General features: G+C 48.4%; 1 protein-coding gene across 1 annotated transcript in view; it reads left to right on the plus strand.

The window, feature by feature from the left end:
• Positions 1-14,458: 14,458 nt before the first annotated feature.
• The window catches only part of LOC139830371 (uncharacterized), a 40,790-nt gene continuing 36,980 nt past the window's right edge, over positions 14,459-18,268 (plus strand). The window contains exons 1-3 of the mRNA XM_071818368.1: positions 14,459-14,480; positions 15,478-15,770; positions 15,873-15,929. Of these exons, the coding sequence (XP_071674469.1) occupies positions 14,459-14,480; positions 15,478-15,770; positions 15,873-15,929 (372 nt within the window). The remainder of the gene's footprint in view (positions 14,481-15,477; positions 15,771-15,872; positions 15,930-18,268) is intronic.

Raw genomic sequence — 18,268 nt, forward strand, 5'->3', positions numbered from 1 at the left:
AAGATCATGAAGTCATGTATGGAAGACTTCTCACCGTTGCTGATGCCTTCCGGCTTATTGGTGCCACCCACATCAATGACTCTTGGATCAAGGAGAAGTACATTGAATGCATGATGCCGTTTGTACCCATTGATGTCAAGACTCTTGTCGGGAGGGAATGCTATTCCTCTCTCTCCTCTCAACAAGTCGTACACGAGATGCAAGCTCTCAAGGTGCTTGAGGAAAACTCTCATGATTCTCGCAATCGAGCTCTTGGGATGACAAAAGGGTCCAACCTCGCCTTGGCGGTCAACTCCGTTGAAGAAGTGATTCCTCAAGAATCGTATAGGGCATCTTGGAGTATGTCCTATCCGGAAGACTTGGAACACCACTACCATGACCACATGGCATTCCATGCTAACTCTTTTTGGGTTGACCCATCCAAGGCCAAGGAAGACAACATCAAGAGAAACATCTCAAGAGGGTTCACAAGTTCGGGCCCAAGAACAAGATCTTGCTACAATTGTGATGACAAGCGCCACTTCATTGTCGAGTGCCCCTATGAGAATAGGGAGACTCATGGTGGAAGGCTCATTCCCAAGGACAAAAGCAAAGACTCAAAGGGAAAATATTCAAAAGCCCCCAAGAAAAAATTCTACAACAACAAGACCAAGAAGGGCAAGAGGCCCTCAAAAATTGTGCTAGTGACTAGGGAAGAATATTCTTCCGATGAGGTTGAAAGCTCTAGTGATGATGAAGATGAAGAAAGCTCAAAGGAGGTGGCCGCCATTGTCACCACCAACATTCCCTCTTCATCCCTCTTAGAATCCCCCAATGAAAGTCCTCATATCAAGAATGCACATTGCTTCATGGCAAGGTCCTCCTTGGACACATCTATTGTGCTATCGACTCAAGAAGAGTATACCTCCGGAGATGATGATGTTGATGATGAAGAAGATGCAACCTCTAATGGATTGGTCGCTCTAGCCTCCCTCTCCACTAACTCTTCATCACCAAGTGAATCCCCCAATGAGGTCATTCATGTGGAGGAAGAAAGTTGCCTCATGGCTAAATCCTCCGAGGTATCAACCCCTAACCCCTCTATGCCTATCATTTCAAGTGATCTAGGGGTTGATCTTGATAGTCTAAAAGTGAAACAAGAAATGCTAGAGTTTGATGATTTCATTCTTAACCTACAAGGTAATACTAAAAAGCATGTTTCAAATCTCATGGTTCGTATGGCTCAACTAAATGGTACTCTTGAGAAAAAATGCCAAATAGAGAGAGAAGATGCTCTTGAACTACATGCTCTTAGAAATGCCCTTGAGGAAAGTCAAGAAACTATAGCTTCTCTCGAAGAGAAGTTAGAAAATCTTGGAGATACTCAAGATAAAATTAACAAGCTCACTAAAGCTAGGGATCTTGCTAGATATAAGTCTAAAGTGCTTTCAAAGGAAAAGGCCAAATTTGGTGTTGATCATGAGAAACTTGTGAGAGATCTAGATGATCTAGACAAGGCACACAAAGCCTTGAAGAGTGAATACTCTCTCCTCTCCAAGTCTTATGAGCAACTTCAAATTAGGCTCGCTTCATATGACATACCTAGCACCTCTACTCCTTCATGTGATCATGCAAATATTATTGAGGAAAATGCTAGGTTGAAGGATGAACTTGCTAAGGCCTCCTCTCCCCAAAGTAAACTCTCTTTGGATGATCTTTTGAGTAAGCAAAGATCAAACAATGGGAAGGAGGGCCTTGGTTATAATGCCAAGGCAAAGAAGGCAAACAAGCAAAAGGCCAAGCCCGCACAAGAGAAGAAGAAAGCCATCACTAATGGTGAAGCCTCCAAGGGCAAAACCATAAATGATAATGATGCGGGAATTGCTAACCCTCACTATGTTTTATTTAAAGATTATTATGGTGATGTTTATGCTAAATATGTTGGCCCATATGATGGTTATGTTGCTTGGTCTATTTGGGTCCCAAAGACCCTTGTTGCTAACACAAGAGGACCCATTGAGAAATGGGTACCTAAATCCAAGAATTGATCTCATGTAGGACTATGCCGCCGGAGGGTCAAAATGGGTACTTGATAGTGGATGTACAAGTCATATGACCGGCGGCAAGAACCTCGTCAAGGAGTTGAGACCCAACATAAATCATATCACCGTCTCCTTTGGCGATAATTCTACATCCGAGGTATTGGGTTTTGGCAAGGTTGTGGTTGCACACAACATTACTCTTGTGGATGTCATGCTTGTCAAAACCCTTGGTTACAATTTACTTTCCGTTTCCGCCCTTGGCAAGATGGGTTTCGCCGTCTTTATTGATAATGATATTGTGGTCCTCTTGTGGAGCAAGACTCTAAAAGTCGCATTCGTTGGGTATCGCGAACACAACTTGTATGTGGTGGACTTTTCGGGGACCACCACGACAAGTGCGATGTGCCTATTCGGAAAGGCGGACGTGGGTTGGTTGTGGCATCACCGCCTAGCCCATGTCAACATGAGAACTTTGCAAAGTCTTCACAAGGGGAACCATATTGTGGGACTAATGGAAAATGTGTCTTTTGCCAAAGATCGTGTTTGTAGGGCTTGTGTTGAAGGCAAAATGCATGACTCTCCGCATCCAAGCAAGACTATCATTTCTTCCAAGAGAATCTTGGAGCTCCTTCATGTGGATCTCTTTGGTCCCGTCACTCATGCAAGTCTTGGTGCGAAGAAACATTGCTTGGTGATTGTTGATGACTACTCAAGATATACTTGGGTCTACTTTCTCAAGACGAAAGATGAGACTCAACAAATATTCATTGACTTTGCTACCGAGGTGCAACGCCAACACAACCTCCTCATTATGGCAATAAGAAGTGACAACGGCTCCGAGTTCAAGAACTATACACTCAATGGCTTTCTTAGTGATGAGGGGATTCGACATCAATATTCCGTTGCCTACACCCCTCAACAAAATGGTGTTGCGGAGAGGAAGAACCGGACTCTTATGGATATGGCAAGGTCTATGATGGCGGAGTATAAATCCCGCTATAACTTTTGGGCCGAAGCCATCTCCACCGCTTGTCACTCCTCTAACCGGCTCTATCTCCGCAAGGGCTTGAACAAGACTCCATATGAAATACTCACCGGGAACAAGCCTAATATCTCATACTTCAAGGTGTTCGGGTGTAAGTGTTTCTACCAAATCAAAGGGGTTCGTTTATCTAAATTTGCTCCTAAAGCTTTGGAGGGTATATTTGTTGGTTACGGTGCCGAATCTCACACTTATAGAATCTTTGATATAGCCTCCGGGATTATCATCGAATCTAGTAGTGTGAAGTTCGAAGAAAATGATGGCTCCCAAGTGGGGCAAGTTGATGTTTGTGCAGGTGATGAAATACCTCAAGATGCCATAGTAAGAATGGGTGTGGGATTTTTCCGCCCCATTGAGGGACACGGTGTGGCGTCTCGGGAAGAACTATGCTCTACCATGGTGGAGCCCTCATCTTCTCAACATCAACAAACCCTACCTAGTGAAGCAAATGATGCACCAACCCAAGAACAAGAACAAGACCCTCCCTCTTGTGTGCAAGATCAAGGACAAGATCAAGGACAAGATCAACCAAGCATTCATGATGGCTCCAATGAGGATCCAATCAACTCTTGTCCTTCTCCAGATATTGTTCAAGATCAAGCACATGAGGATGAGCAACCTCAAGTAATTGAGGAAGCTCAAGTTGAAGGTCAAGACGGGGACCCAAAAGATCAAGTTGATCAAGTGATACCTCCAAGGCCAAGAAGAACCAAGGAGGAGATCGAGGCCCGTCGTCTAGCTAGAAGAGATAGGAACCTTGAGCTTCGTGGACACACTCATGACAAGGTTCTTGGTGATGTAAGGGCAAAGGTTTCCACAAGAAGGCAATTGGCTAACTTTAGCAATCATCATGCTTATATCTCCTTAGTGGAACCCAAGAAAGTATTTGAAGCCCTTGAAGATTCGGATTGGTTGGAAGCTATGCATGAAGAACTCAACAACTTCAAGCGCAACAAAGTATGGACCTTAGTAAAGAAGCCAAAGGAGTGCCGCAATGTTATAGGCACTAAGTGGATTTTCAAGAACAAGCAAGATGAGTTTGGAAATGTCGTGAGAAACAAGGCAAGATTGGTGGCTCAAGGTTTCTCTCAAGTTGAAGGAATTGACTTTGGAGAGACATATGCTCCCGTTGCTCGTCTTGAGTCCATCCGTATCCTCCTTGCTTATGCATCGCATCATAACTTTAAGTTACAACAAATGGATGTGAAAAGTGCATTTCTTAATGGTCCTTTGCATGAAGAGGTTTATGTTAAGCAACCCCCGGGGTTCGAGGATCTCAACTTTCCTAACCATGTCTACAAGCTTGATAAAGCTCTTTATAGTCTCAAACAAGCTCCTAGAGCTTGGTATGAGCACCTTAAAGAATTATTGGTAGACCGTGGGTTTGATGTTGGGTTAATCGACCCCACTCTTTTTACTAAGAGGGTCAATGGGGAGCTTTTCGTTTGCCAATTATATGTTGATGATATTATCTTTGGCTCTACTAACAAAGCTTTCAATGATGAATTCTCAAAGCTTATGACCGATAGGTTTGAGATGTCTATGATGGGAGAGATGAAGTTCTTCCTTGGTTTTGAGATCAAACAATTGAGGGAAGGAACCTTCATCAACCAAGCAAAATATCTCCAAGACATGCTCAAGAGGTTCAAGATGACCGAGATGAAGGGTGTGGCCACTCCTATGGTTACTAAATGTCATCTTGCACTAGATCCCAATGGTAAAGAGGTGGATCAAAAGGTATATCGCTCCATGATTGGATCCTTGCTTTACCTTTGTGCATCTAGACCGGACATAGTTTTGAGTGTTGGTGTGTGTGCAAGGTATCAAGCTTCTCCTAAGGAGAGCCACATGATGGCTCTCAAAAGAATCTTTCGGTATTTGGTTGATACCCCAAGATATGGTATTTGGTACCCCAAAGGCTCAAGTTTTATTCTTAATGGTTATACCGATGCGGATTGGGCGGGTGACAAGGATGATAGGAAATCAACTTCCGGGGCTTGCCAATTCCTTGGTAGGTCCTTGGTGTGTTGGTCATCTAAGAAGCAAAATTGTATATCTCTCTCCACCGCCGAAGCCAAATATGTTGCCGCCGCAAGTGGATGCACTCAATTGTTATGGATGAGACAAACTTTAAAGGAATACGGTGTCATTTGTGACAAAGTGCCTCTATTATGTGACAATGAAAGTGCCATCAAGATTGCCTATAATCCGGTGCAACATTCAAGAACGAAGCATATTGAGATCCGGAATCATTTCATTAGGGATCATGTTGCCCGGGGTGATATTGAGCTTATCTATGTTCCTACCAAAGATCAACTTGCCGATATATTCACGAAGCCTCTTGATGAAGCAAGGTTCACTTATTTGAGGAATGAGCTAAATATCATTGATTCAAGGAGTATAGCTTGACCATCTTGCAAATACACCTTCGTCTCAAAACTTTATTTGGTTTAGATGTGGGCATGGAAACAGGGGGAGTGCGGTTTAAATTATTGAGCTATCCCTCCCCCCATAATGCCAACATTAAAGATATCATTCTCGTTATATCATATGTTGATATGTGAGCTTCAATGATGAGTATTGGTTTGGACCCAAGATATATCTTCGCGGTGCCATATCATAACACTCATATATGGTGGCCTAGGCCACCACCCTCTTCTTTGTGAAGAGTTGGAGTTATTTGAATCTTCTTTGGATTTTATTGACATCTCTTTGTTTATGGGAAGTCACTCACTTTTGGCCTTCATTTGCATTATTTGCAAAAATGAGTGATCATGTACCATCTCACAGTTTGGCGTATCTGTCCTAAGCCTATCTCATCCAAGCCATATCCTTTTCCTTCTCCGAGTGCACCTCGTTCTTGTCAAAAACCTGGTCCTGGCACAGTTTTCATGTTTCACCGGAAGTTCCGGCGGTTTCGACCGGAACTTCCGGCTGGAATCTTTCTGCCAGCTCCTGCTGACAAGGTATTAACTTGTCAATGCCTACGAATAGTAGACTAGGGTTTCGTGTAATGTAGAGGGCAAGTAGATCTCGAAGGTTATCAGCCGAATAATACTCGACGAAATAGAACTAGGGTTTGCTCAACAATGATTCAATGATCTCCTCGTCCCTCGACTCCCCCTTATATACAAGTTGGAGCCGAGGGATTCGTAAGACACAAGTTTACAGAGTCCGGGAGGGTTTCTAACCCATCCCGCAAGATTACAGTTTGACCCTTCCTATTACAACTCTAGTTTTCCTTAACAACATCTTTGGGCTTCCGAGTCTTCTTATTCTTCGGGTATTGGGCCTTCAGTAAACCCCAGGTACTATCTTTGGCAGGCCCATTGGGGATGCCTATGTCACCTGCCAGCTGTTGCTGATCAGTTGGTGTGATTTCCGGGGGACCGGAAGTTCCGGCTCCAGCAAGCGGAACTTCCGCCCTTACGAAACCACTACTTATCTGGTCGGGAACGGGGAGGCAGTTCCTGCCCCCTCACTTTCCCCATCTCAGATCTGTTCAAGCTCTCTCTCTCTCCCTATGGTGGCTGCTCCTTCCTCCGGCCGGATCTCCCTCCTCCGGCGACCTCCGCCGGATTGGCTTCGTGGATTGGCATCCCCTCCCTCTCCTCCTCCATGGCTCCCCCCGGTTTGTGCCCTCTCCCTCTCTATGTGTGGGTAGACCTCACTAGATGAACTATAGGGCATACTCTAGGCAAAAGCTATGGTAGAACATCTCTAGATGCCTTTCCTGTACTAGATCTTGCATAGGATGTTGATTGTAATGCGGTTTACCAAGCCATTGCCTCAGATCTGGTGAGAAACTGCCGCTGTGTTCGAACAGCCGGAAGTTCCGGCTCCACAGGCCGGAACTTCCGCCCCGGGGCGGAACTTCCACCGGTTCTCACCGGAACTTCCGGCCTGGCAAGTTTTACTGCTGTTACTCGATATCCTGTGCAGGCTCTGGTTTTGGCCTCCTTGCTTGTGTGCACTCATTCATCATTCCTATCCTTTTGATTCCATTCCAGGTAGTTCCAAGAAGAGAGGCAAGGGTCATGTGGATGAGATTGAGGAAGAACTTGAGCAAACTAGACCATCCAAGCTCACCGCTCGTCAGCAATCCGCTCAAAGGCAAAAGACATCCGCAGTGAGAGGCAAGAACATCCATGTGTCCTTGAAGAACATGCAATATCTTGAGTACAAGGAGCTCCGTGACTTGAACCCTTGTTATCACCAGAATTTGACCGAGTCAGAGGTGGGCCGCGATCAAGATGGGCTTGAAGGATATGCATGGAGGAAATACATGAATCGGCCTTATATACAAAGTTTGGGCTAGTTTGCCCGTGTATCTGTAATATAGTAGGATACGTGTCGGTTAGGTAGAGTTTGGCTCGTGCCCGGTTGGGATTATTCCCACGTTAGAAAGTCTACGGACTATAAATATGTATCTAGAGTTTATGAAATAAACAACAATCACGTTCACCACAAACCAATCCAGGCGCATCGCCAACTCCCTTGTCTCGAGGGTTTCTTCCGGGTAAATGTCATGCTGCCTAGATCGCATCTTGCGATCTAGGCAGTACATGTTTATTCGTTGTTCATGCGTTGCTCGTACTGAAGCCTTTTTGATGGCGAGTCGTACTGAAGCCTTTTTGATGGCGAGCAACGTAGTTATCTTAGACGTGTTAGGGTTAGCATTGTTCATCGTATCATATGCTGTCGTCGTGCAACCCTGAGACGTCTAGCCGCCCTTACGTCTATCTTAGGTGTAAGGGCGGCACCCCGCTTGATCATTATTTAGTAGATCCGATCCGTTATGATTGCTCCTTGTTCTTCAAGGATTACTTTAATATCCGCATAGTTAGGCCTTACAAACGGGTTGAAGGATCCAGTGGCGCGTAGGGTGTAGTTTGCTAGCCCTAGACAGGATGTTCCGGGGATCAACCTCGTGTTGGTTTTTAGGCCTTGTCTAGGGTCGGTTTACGATCACCGTGCGTGGCCGCCAGGCTCAATCACGAGTAGGATGTTCCGATTGTGTGGTGAAAACCCTAAATCGTAGTAGGTCGTTTTAGCTTTATCTTGATCAAGCAGGACCACCATATGTTCGTACACCTCGTACGGATCTTGGGTGGATCGGCTCTTTGAGCCGATTCACAGGACAACCTGAGAGCCAATCGAGGCTCGTATTTAATGTTTACGTGTATGCCATGCAGGAAACTAAGCGAGGCACATCCATCACCTTCCTGACCAGGTATAGGTCAGGTGGCACGCCCTTGCATCAGCATCGGACGTGCGTGCCGAGTCTTTGCGGGTCGTCGCTCGGAGGGACCAGGGCCAGCCGCAGTCCTGGGAGCCTCCCGGCTCTACTGTGTTGCCCGTCGCTGCTCGCCGGTGGGTTTTTGACCACAACAACCCTTACCTCACCCCCCGGAACAATAGGGTTGGGGATAAGCGGTTCCACAACAAGACCCAAGAGGAAATTTTCTATGAGGTGTATGTGCCATTCAAGAAGGGGGTAACCCCTCAACATGCCATTGACACCGGGAAGATGGCCGCTTCTAGTTACTTTCGAGAAGCCTATGCTATGTGTGGAGAGTTTGGGCTCTATCCCATTATGGAGCTCAACAAGGATTATGATGTCGGATTGATCCATCAATTCTATGCCACCGTACACTTTGAATCGGATGAAGCTAGAACATTCCGGTGGATGTCTCATGAAAGACTTCTTGAGTCTAACTTGGCAAAGTTTGGAAGTGCCCTTGGATACCCTCGCTACCCGGGCATAGATGAAAATGGTTGGAGGTGCCATGATAGCTCCTTTGCTCAAACAAGGGAAGTCTTGGAGCCCCTCTACATCAAAGGTTGGGGTATTCCTGGCAAGAGTGCGGATCTTCTCCCTACTTGGGACATTATGCTTAGAGTCTACCGGGAAACCATTGGACCAAAGGGTGGCAACCTTGATGAGCTACATCTATATGAAGTGGATCTTATGGCAAACTCTTTTGCTAAGAAGGGCACCGGCGAGAGGCTTGATGTGATGGACTACATCTATCATGAGATGTGGTCATGTATGTTGGAGAAGAAGCTTCCCGCGTTTGCCCCATACATTATGAAGCTCATTGAGGACACTTGGGTTGAAACTTATGAGAGTACCCTCATTCACTCTATTCCTCTCAATATCACATCCCATGAAGTGAAGGTTTTGAGGACCAAGCGCCACAACTCCCCTATTGAAGATGTTATCCCCACGAATGAGAAGCCACCTAGATGGGCTTCTAAGCTTGCTCGCCGCATGAGACAGATTTTTTGCCTCACCTCTGCAGTCAACCATCGTCAGTATCAGCAGCATGCAGAAGCCAAGAAGTCTCGGGTTCGTCAGAAGAGCATCATGAGGGCTCTTGAGGTGGAAGTATCTCCTCCCGGTTCCGAGGAGAACATTACTCCGGAAGCTGAGTGGGTCTCTCAGCATGGCATGCCTCTCCCTCCAGATGGTCTTGAGATCGAGTCTCCTCCTCACACTCCTCCCTACCCCGGCGCTACATCGAACCTCCCTCCCGGCTGGGTTAACGCCGACCCTTGGGACGTGTAGTTTCTCCTTTCCCTTTTTGGTGCCTTGGTGCCAAAGGGGGAGAGTGATACCATATTAGGTTGCTCTCCGTTGGGTATTTGCATGGGGGAGTCACAAGCTCGTGTTAGCTTTGATTTTTATCGCTTGTGATTCTATTTATCCTTGTGGTGTTGAACTATGTTCCTAGTTTATTTGGCTTGTAAACTCTATCTATGTGTTTGGAACCTTATCTATGTGTATGGCAAACTCCGTATGTGAGTCTTCCATGGTTATTTATGTGTGCATGATCTTTTTATCCATATGCCTATCACTATATTGTATTGTGCATGATCTTATTGCTAACCCATGGAAGATGGTTGCAATATATAGGGGGAGCTTCTTTTGTACCAATGCTCATATCTAGGGGGAGCTCCTCTACATCTTGCACATTGTTGGTTTACATGCCTCATTCCTTGCAAATACTTGTGTTGTCATCAAACACCAAAAAGGGGGAGATTGAAAGAACATTTCCCGCCCTTTTGGGTTTTGTGTGTTTGATGTCAACACTAGGTATATATTTATGTGTGTTGATGTAGACAGGTACAAGTTTTCGGAATATATATTTGATGTCAACACCCACTCGCATGGCATCAGGTGGAAAGGGTTCGCACCTGAAGGCGCACTCGATGGAGTGGACCTGTCCGCCCCGTCAGAAGAACGCACCAGGTCCCTGCGTCAGGAGATTAACTTCATGGTAGCTCATTCGCTGCACCGCCATTCTGAGAGCCTGGTGAACACTTTGGAGCGTGTCGCTCTTCGCGTGATCCAGGAAATCATGAGGCATCAGTACTCTCCGTCAGGACCAGCTCTCGGGGCTTACCAAGGAGAAATGCCACTCCAGTCCCATCCACCGCTGCCATTCGCGTTGGCAGCACCAGAAGTGCCGAATTCACCGGCATACGTCGTCTACAAGATCGGTGGTGACCCTAGTGACTACCAGTTCTTGCATGAGGCGCCCAAGGAGATCCCTCACGGATACACGTGCACATACGTGCTCGATCGCAGTGAATCGGGCACTCACAAACCAGGCTGCAACAGCGGGGACTTCTGGAACAACAGGAGGAACTTCGGGAACAGATCTTGAGAAGCAGACGTGGCTAGCTAAGTATGCCACTCCGACAAACCTCCAGAGCTCAGCTCCTGCAGTTGGCTCAGAGCTGGAAAAGCAAGCATGGCTGGCTAAGTATGCCACTCCGGCGAATCTTCAGAGTTCGACTCCTGCAGCCAGCACCGCGGATCAGATCAGTACCATCCTGAGAGACCTGTTCGGCATGGTGACGAAAAGAAGGACAATCGGCTATTCCAAGCCGTACCCCAACGCGTACGAGTTGATCCCGCTACCACCCAAATATCGGCTCCCTGATTTCTCCAAGTTTAATGGATCAGATGGTTCCAGCTCCATCGAGCATGTGAGCCGATATTTGGCACAGCTGGGCACGATCTCAGCATCAGATGAGCTGCGTGTGAGGTTCTTCGCACAGTCCCTCACAGGATCGGCTTTCGGGTGGTACACATCGCTGCCACCAGACTCAATCCGGACTTGGAAGAAGTTGGAAGAGCAGTTCCACATGCAGTATCACTCAGAGGCTTCCGAGGCTGGCATTGCCGATTTAGCACAAGTACGTCAGAAGCGCGGAGAAACAGTGTCAGAATACGTCCAGCGCTTCCGGACCGTTAGGAACCGATGCTATTCGGCTCGTGTGACTGAAAAAGAAGCAGTCGAGTTGGCGGTGGTGGGTCTCGCATCACCGATCAAGGACGTGGCCTCCCAAGCAGACTACCCTTCACTGGCGCACATGGTGCAGAAGCTGTCAGTATATGAACAGCGCCACCCAGATGTATACCAGGATAAATTCAAGCGTGCGGTGGTCCTGGTTGAGGCGGATGAAGGCGAAGGCTCTGCGGGAGATCAAGAGGTAGCAGTGGCTGAATGGACTCGGGGGGCAAGCCCCGTGTCCTGCAAGTGGGTTAAGCCACAAGGTCCTCCCAGAGGGTTTGACTTCGATGTTACCAAAGCTGAGAAGATTTTTGACCTCTTACTTAAGGAGAAGCAGCTAAAGGTACCCGAAGGCCACAAGATCCCCACGGCGCAGGAGCTGAATGGAAAGCCATACTGCAAATGGCATAACACGTTCACCCATGCCACCAACGACTGCAGGGTGTGGCGGCAGCAAGTCCAAATGGCGATAGAACAAGGGCGTCTAATTTTCAGCCAGTACGCCATGAAAGTCGACACACACCCTTTCCCCGCCGTTAACATGGTGGAGTGCACTTACCCTGGAGGGTGCCAGCCAGGATTCTCGTTTAATATCAACATGGTAGGACCTGGACATCACTCTGGTAAGGACGGAGACGAGGGCAGCTGCTCTCGTAGCAAGGACACAGAGGAAGCCGTTTCACATGATCGGCTCCGTCACGATGGCAAGCGCTACATCACAGAGGGAGAAGTGAGGAATGTGAGATATCAGCGACCTCTCTCTGATCACCTCCTCAACAAGTATGTGAGTCAATATGACCAACGCCGACGACCCAACGATGATGGTGAAAGAGATCGTCTGGCTGGGGACGCCATGAGACATCGTCGGCATGATCGCGACGAGGAGAGATATGGGCGCCATGCCAAGGAAGAGTCAAGAGAGCAAGACGACGAGGATAGGCACTGGGATTGTCCCTTCTTCAGACACTGCTGGGATTCAGGAATGAGCCGATTGCCTACAATCGGCAACTGCCCAGAATGTAGACAGAAGAGGAAGGATGCAGCTAACTGATACGTCTCAAACGTATCTATAATTTCTTATGTTCCATGCTACTTTTATGATGATACTCACATGTTTTATACACATTATATGTCATTATTATGCATTTTCCGGCACTAACCTATTGTTATCACCGGAATTTGACCAAGTCAGAGGTGGGCCGCGATCAAGATGGATTTGAAGAATATACATGGGAGAAATACGTGAATCGGCCTATTATACAAAGTTTGGGCTAGTTGGCCCGTGTATCTGTAATATAGTAGGATACGTGTCGGTTAGTTAGAGTTGGGCCCGTGCCCGGTTGGGACTATTCCCACCATTAGAAAGTCTCCTGGACTATAAATATGTATCTAGGGTTTATGGAATAAACAACAACCAACGTTCAACCAACAAATCAATCTCGGCGCATCGCCAACTCCTTCGTCTCGAGGGTTTCTACCGGTAAGCATCATGCGGCCTAGATCGCATCTTGCGATCTAGGCAACTTATGCTCGTTGTTCATGCATTGCTCGTACTGAAGCCTTTTTGATGGCGAGCAACATAGTTATCATAGATATGTTAGGGTTAGCATTGTTCTTCGTATCATATGCTTTCGTAGTGCAACCCCTGCATGTCTAGCCACCCTTACACCTATCTTAGGTGTAGGGGCGGCACCCCGCTTGATCATTATTTAGTAGATTCGATCCGTTACGGTTGCTCCTTGATTCTTCAAGGATTAGTTTAATATCTGCAATAGTTAGGCCTTACAAAGGGTTGGAGGATCCAGCGGCACGTAGGGTGTCGTTTGCTAGTCCTAGACAGGATGTTCCGGGGATCAACCTCGTGTTGGTTTTTAGGCCTTGTCTAGGATCGGCTTACGATCACCGTGCGTGGCCGCGAGGCCCAATCGTGAGTAGGATGATCCGATTATGCGGTGAAAACCCCAAATCGTCGTAGATTGCATTAGCTTTATCTTGATCAAGCAGGACCACCATATATTCGTGCACCTCGTACGAATCATGGGTGGATCGGCTCCTTGAGCCGATTCACAGGATAACCTGAGAGCCGATCGAGGCTCGTATTTAATGTTTACGTGTATGCCATGCAGGAAACTAAGCGAGGCATCTCCATCACCTTCCTGACCAGGTATAGGTCAGGTGGCACGCCCTTGCATTCAGCATCGGACGTTTGTACCAGAGGCTTTGCGGGCCGTCGCTCGGAGGGACCAGGGCCAGCCGCAGCCCTAAGTTGTTCCCGGCTCTACTGTGTTGCCCGTCGCTGCTCGCCGGTGGGTTTCGACCGCAACACATTCTGGCACGCCCGGTGGGACACGAGTATCATATGAACAGTGCCTTGGCTAGCTACAAAGCCGACATCCGCCATAACCTGGCAGATTCGGCTCGAGGGGCACTTAATAGTACAGACAAATGCTGTGAACATGTGCGATACATGGGCAGTTAAATTTTAGGAGCCGATATATAAAAAAAAATGTAATACAGAAGCCAAGGCGTAGGCTTCGGAAGGTAAAGAGCCGACGCACGGTCATCGTCTCTAGAGGGACAAGTTCAACAGAGCATTTCACAGTTTATACAGACAAGCTCTACGTAAGAAACGCGCTAAGGGCGTGAAGGGCGTCGGCTCGGATGTGATCCACCTCGGCGATCTCGCCTTCGTCGTCCTCGTCTTTGCCCATCGCCAGCTGACTGCTCAGAGCACGAATTTCGGCCAGATCGGTCTTCAGATCGGCTGTGAGGCCCTTAGCTTCCTCTTGAGAATGAGCAATCAGGGTTTCCTTGTCTTGGATAAGCTGCTTGGTCACCCTGACCTTCTCTTCGAGGTTCTCCAGTTCCCTACGCAGGGTCTCGAGTTCGGCACTATTGGCAGAAGTGTCAGTTTTGGCGTCTAAAGTAGCCTTCTTCTCGTTGAGCCGTTGACACTTGTCCGCAATTTCGGCCCGCAATGGAAGCTGGGTGCGGTGAAGATTGATCCTTTGACGAGCCGACTGCACCCGTGATTTGAAGATCGACAGAGTCACAGCTGGCCAAAGCTTCACTTGCAGTGTCATAGGGAGATGGGGCTGGATATCTTCGAAGGTACCTTTAACTTCCTCAGAATTTTCAACCAAGATCTCAATGGAGGAAGAGAGCAAATCCTTGAGACGCTGGAGGGGACCACAGACCGTCCTAGGGCTGGGCTCTTCACTTGCCTTGGAAGTGGTTGGTTCAATAGATTCAGGATCGAACGTCAGCAAGCTCGAAGGATCACAACCCTGGCAAGACGAGCAGAAACGGTGTTATACACAGCAAAGAGAATGATAGAGCCCAGGAAGTGGGACGTACCTCGCCCAACGTAGGAGGAGCAGCCGATGTTGGGATAATCGGCTTCGCCAGGGACTGAGCTAGGTTGGCCACTTGGCCAGCCACGATCGTCGAGGTGGCTGGGTCTAGCGGGGCGGACGGCATCAGTACCTCCTCGACGTCGCTGCTAGAGGTATCATTGGTCTACAGAGAAAAATAGTTAGCCGATCCAAGTGGCACTGGGTTAGCAAGGAATATAAACCAGGGAGATGATTACATTTGAGACCTCCTGGCTTGAGAGAGAAGCTCGTGAGTCTTTGCGAGCCCTTTTGACGCATCGATGCTTCACGCGTGACCCTGATTTGGTCAGGACTTGGGGAGGAGGAGACCCGGGAATCGTCCTTTTCTTCGAAGCCGGCGTTGGCGAGGCCGTCTGGCTCTGTGTGGTGGACCTCTCGGAATTACCCGAGCTTGAATCCCTCTGGCTGGGTTCTGCTTCCTCGCCGGAATTCTCTTCGATGGAAGTCTGTAGAAGAAAAATATAGGCCTGTTGCAACAAAAACAGAGAAGGCAGATAACCGGGAAGGCAGATAAATACGGACAGGACAAGCCAACTTACGAATGAGCTTTCTTGGGCAGGGGCTTTGCGCTTCAGGGTTGTCCTGGCAGCCACCTTCCTCACACCCGTCCTCGCCTGAGTCGAGGCTCGGGGGGCAACTGGCCCCGAAGATGCTTTACTCTTGGGAGCCGATTTCGGCGAAATCGGCTGACTTTGCATTATTACTTTCTTCAGAGGAGGCGAGCTCTGACAGAAGAGAACCACTGAAGCCGGAGGAAGGAATACGAAGGGGGAACCATCGGCTTGTGTGGGATCCGGGCCATCTTGTTGCTGCCAGGAAACGGAGTCAGGATACAAATAGTGACCATAAGCCATCGGAAATTTATGGGAAAGGGTACCTGGTCTGCAGGAACGTCATATTCGGCATCGAGCTGTTTCAACAGCGGTCCGAGAGCTCTCCTGAAGGCATGTGTCTTCCACATGAGCCACCAAGTCTCAAAACCATCAGTAGTGGAGGTGAAACGAAGGTTGTGGGGAATCGGGATGGCCAGATCGTCAAAGAAAGTATAGCACCTTTGGCCAGTGAGGATGTCAGGCAGTTCAGCTCTGCTTGCTGTCAGGTGGTGTAGGAAGAACTGTGGAGGCACTTGCCCAAGACCAAGCTGTCGGGCTACTACTACTGGTTGGTAAGATTCATAGCCAGGCTTGATGATCCGGTTTGAGGTACTCATGCCAACTGGGAGAAATCAAGGGCGAAGCATGATAGAGTACAAATGCCGAGTGCTAGCGTCATCGGCAAAGTTGTCCAATCGGAAGGAGACTGGGTTCTCGAAGTTCTCCGATTCAGTGTAAGGAAAGAACAGAGGATTGTCTAAACCTTGGAAGAAAATCTTGAACCACCCTGCTGCTTCTTTTGGGATTAACCTGCTGCCTGGGAGGCCATACAAAGCTTGGCCATAGCTGGTGCATCGGATCTCCTTCCCGTTAGCATCCGGGAAGGTGCAGGTGGCCAAGGGTGGGAAGTCTGGGATCTGGTTCTGAAAGTACAGTTGAGCCCATAACTGAATAAACCACCAGGGACCTCCAGTTTTAACTGTCCTCTGAGAGAACAGCTTGACAGACATCAATTGAAGAGATCGATAGACCTCTCCAAGAAATAGTTTGCCGAGACCAAGTTGGGTGCCTTTGGCCAGTTCATAGGCCAGGGAGAGGTAGTTCTTGGTAGGGGCGAGTGATGGGCCACAGAATATGAAGTGCTCCAACCAGAAGTTCAGGAAGGCGGTGTGTTCTCTCTCTGTCACCGGGCCTTTGGTTTTCATGTAACGATTGAGGTAGGCACCCCAGCTGGTACATTCCTTTTTAGAGGAAAGGGTGAAAGGAACTTTCGGCAGTTTGAACGCAGAAGGGCTTGGGGATGCAATGTCTAGGCCTGTGATCATGGCTACATCCAGCAGAGTTGGCGTCATAGGACCATGACCAAACATAAAGCAGTTCAGTGCATCGGACCAGAAGTAGCCGATGGTTTTCAGAATGTTTTCATTCTTTTCAAGGGGAGACAACGATAATGATAAAGCATCGGCTATCCCTATGGCTTCCCAGGTGGCATAGTGGGTTTTGGATACTCTGTTGTACCATGCCACCCAACCCTCAGGAGGATTAGGCCAGGCTCGCAAGCAGTCGGCCCAGGAAGACAAATCTAGGCTCTGGGTCACGAAGGGGATTCTGTTAGCCTCGCATGAAATTAAGAGAGCAGAGCTCTCGGAAGAACGGGGACCGAGGCACATAGAGTTTGCGAGGGAAGGATGCGGCAGTAGGATGTCTGAAACCTAAGATTAATAATGGAATAGACATTAATTCAGATGTTTGCCATTAATCCTAAACAGTGATTCGGATGACGAGAGGAGGTTAAAGATTACCTTCAGACCAGAGACCATGGCGCCGGTATTGGATGATTCCGCCATCGGAGGCGCCGTAGAACTGGGGCAGCGCAGTCGAGATCTGGGATGCGGATGGTCGAAAGTTGGACTGCCCAGGCGGCGATTTGGGGATCTGAGTTTGCTATCTCAGACGGAGGTCGCAGGTTACCGTTTGGTAGGGCAGCTGGGCTGGCCTTACGCGTGTTTTTATGATAAGGACTGGTGCGATGCCATCGGCTTTTTTCGGGGATTGTTTGACTTTGACTGTCGGCAAAGAGTTGATTAGAAATACTTCTTCATTAATAAAAGGAGGATTGTTACAGGGAAGAGCCGATTGCTCAAGAAAAGGGGAACAAAAGAAGAGCCGATTGCTCGAATGTTACTAATCCTATTCTGCTAATCCTCGCTGTCCTCACTGTCGGCATTGTAGCTGCCGCCGGCGCTGCTTCCGGAGAGGTCTTCGCCGCTGTTGCCCCAGCCCTCGGCCGGGGCTTCCTCCTCCTCGTCATCATCATCGTCTTCGTCGTCATCCGACCAGGCCCAGCCGCGGAAGCGCTTCGCCGGCGGCTCGTCAGACGAGGTGTCGTCTCCTTCCTCCTTTTCGTTGAGAGGGGTGTCATCCTCTTCGTCTTCTTCTTTTTCCTCCTCTTCGTGAGGAGGGTTGAAGTTACCCCAGAAGGGGAGGTCGTCTTCGCTCTCCACTACCAGTTCCCCATCAATGAGGAACTGAAGGTCGTCTTCCCCGTCGGTTAGGGGCATATCGCCGTCCGACCAGACAAGGGCCTCGGCTGGGCCGTCTGGTACATAGTCGAAGTCCCACTCCGGCTCACTTGAGGAAGAAGATTGGGGGGAAGGGACTGATGAGGCAGAGGAGGAAGAAGAGTCCGTGGTGGAAGAGGGTTTTTTGGTGCTGATGGTCCGGGACAGAGCAGATGGATGAAGAGGGAAGTGGTGCCGAAGAATTGTCAGATCGCACAGAGAAGCTGAGAAGGCTAGGCATCGTGATAAAAGATACTGCAACGGTTCTGCTCTGATATGACATGACCCGACGAAGGAAGGACAGAGTGATTTTGGAATTATCAATTCCAAAACCAGGGGGGCATGTGTTA

The sequence above is a fragment of the Lolium perenne genome, chromosome 4, assembly GCF_019359855.2.
Source record: "Lolium perenne isolate Kyuss_39 chromosome 4, Kyuss_2.0, whole genome shotgun sequence".
NCBI lineage: Eukaryota > Viridiplantae > Streptophyta > Magnoliopsida > Poales > Poaceae > Lolium > Lolium perenne.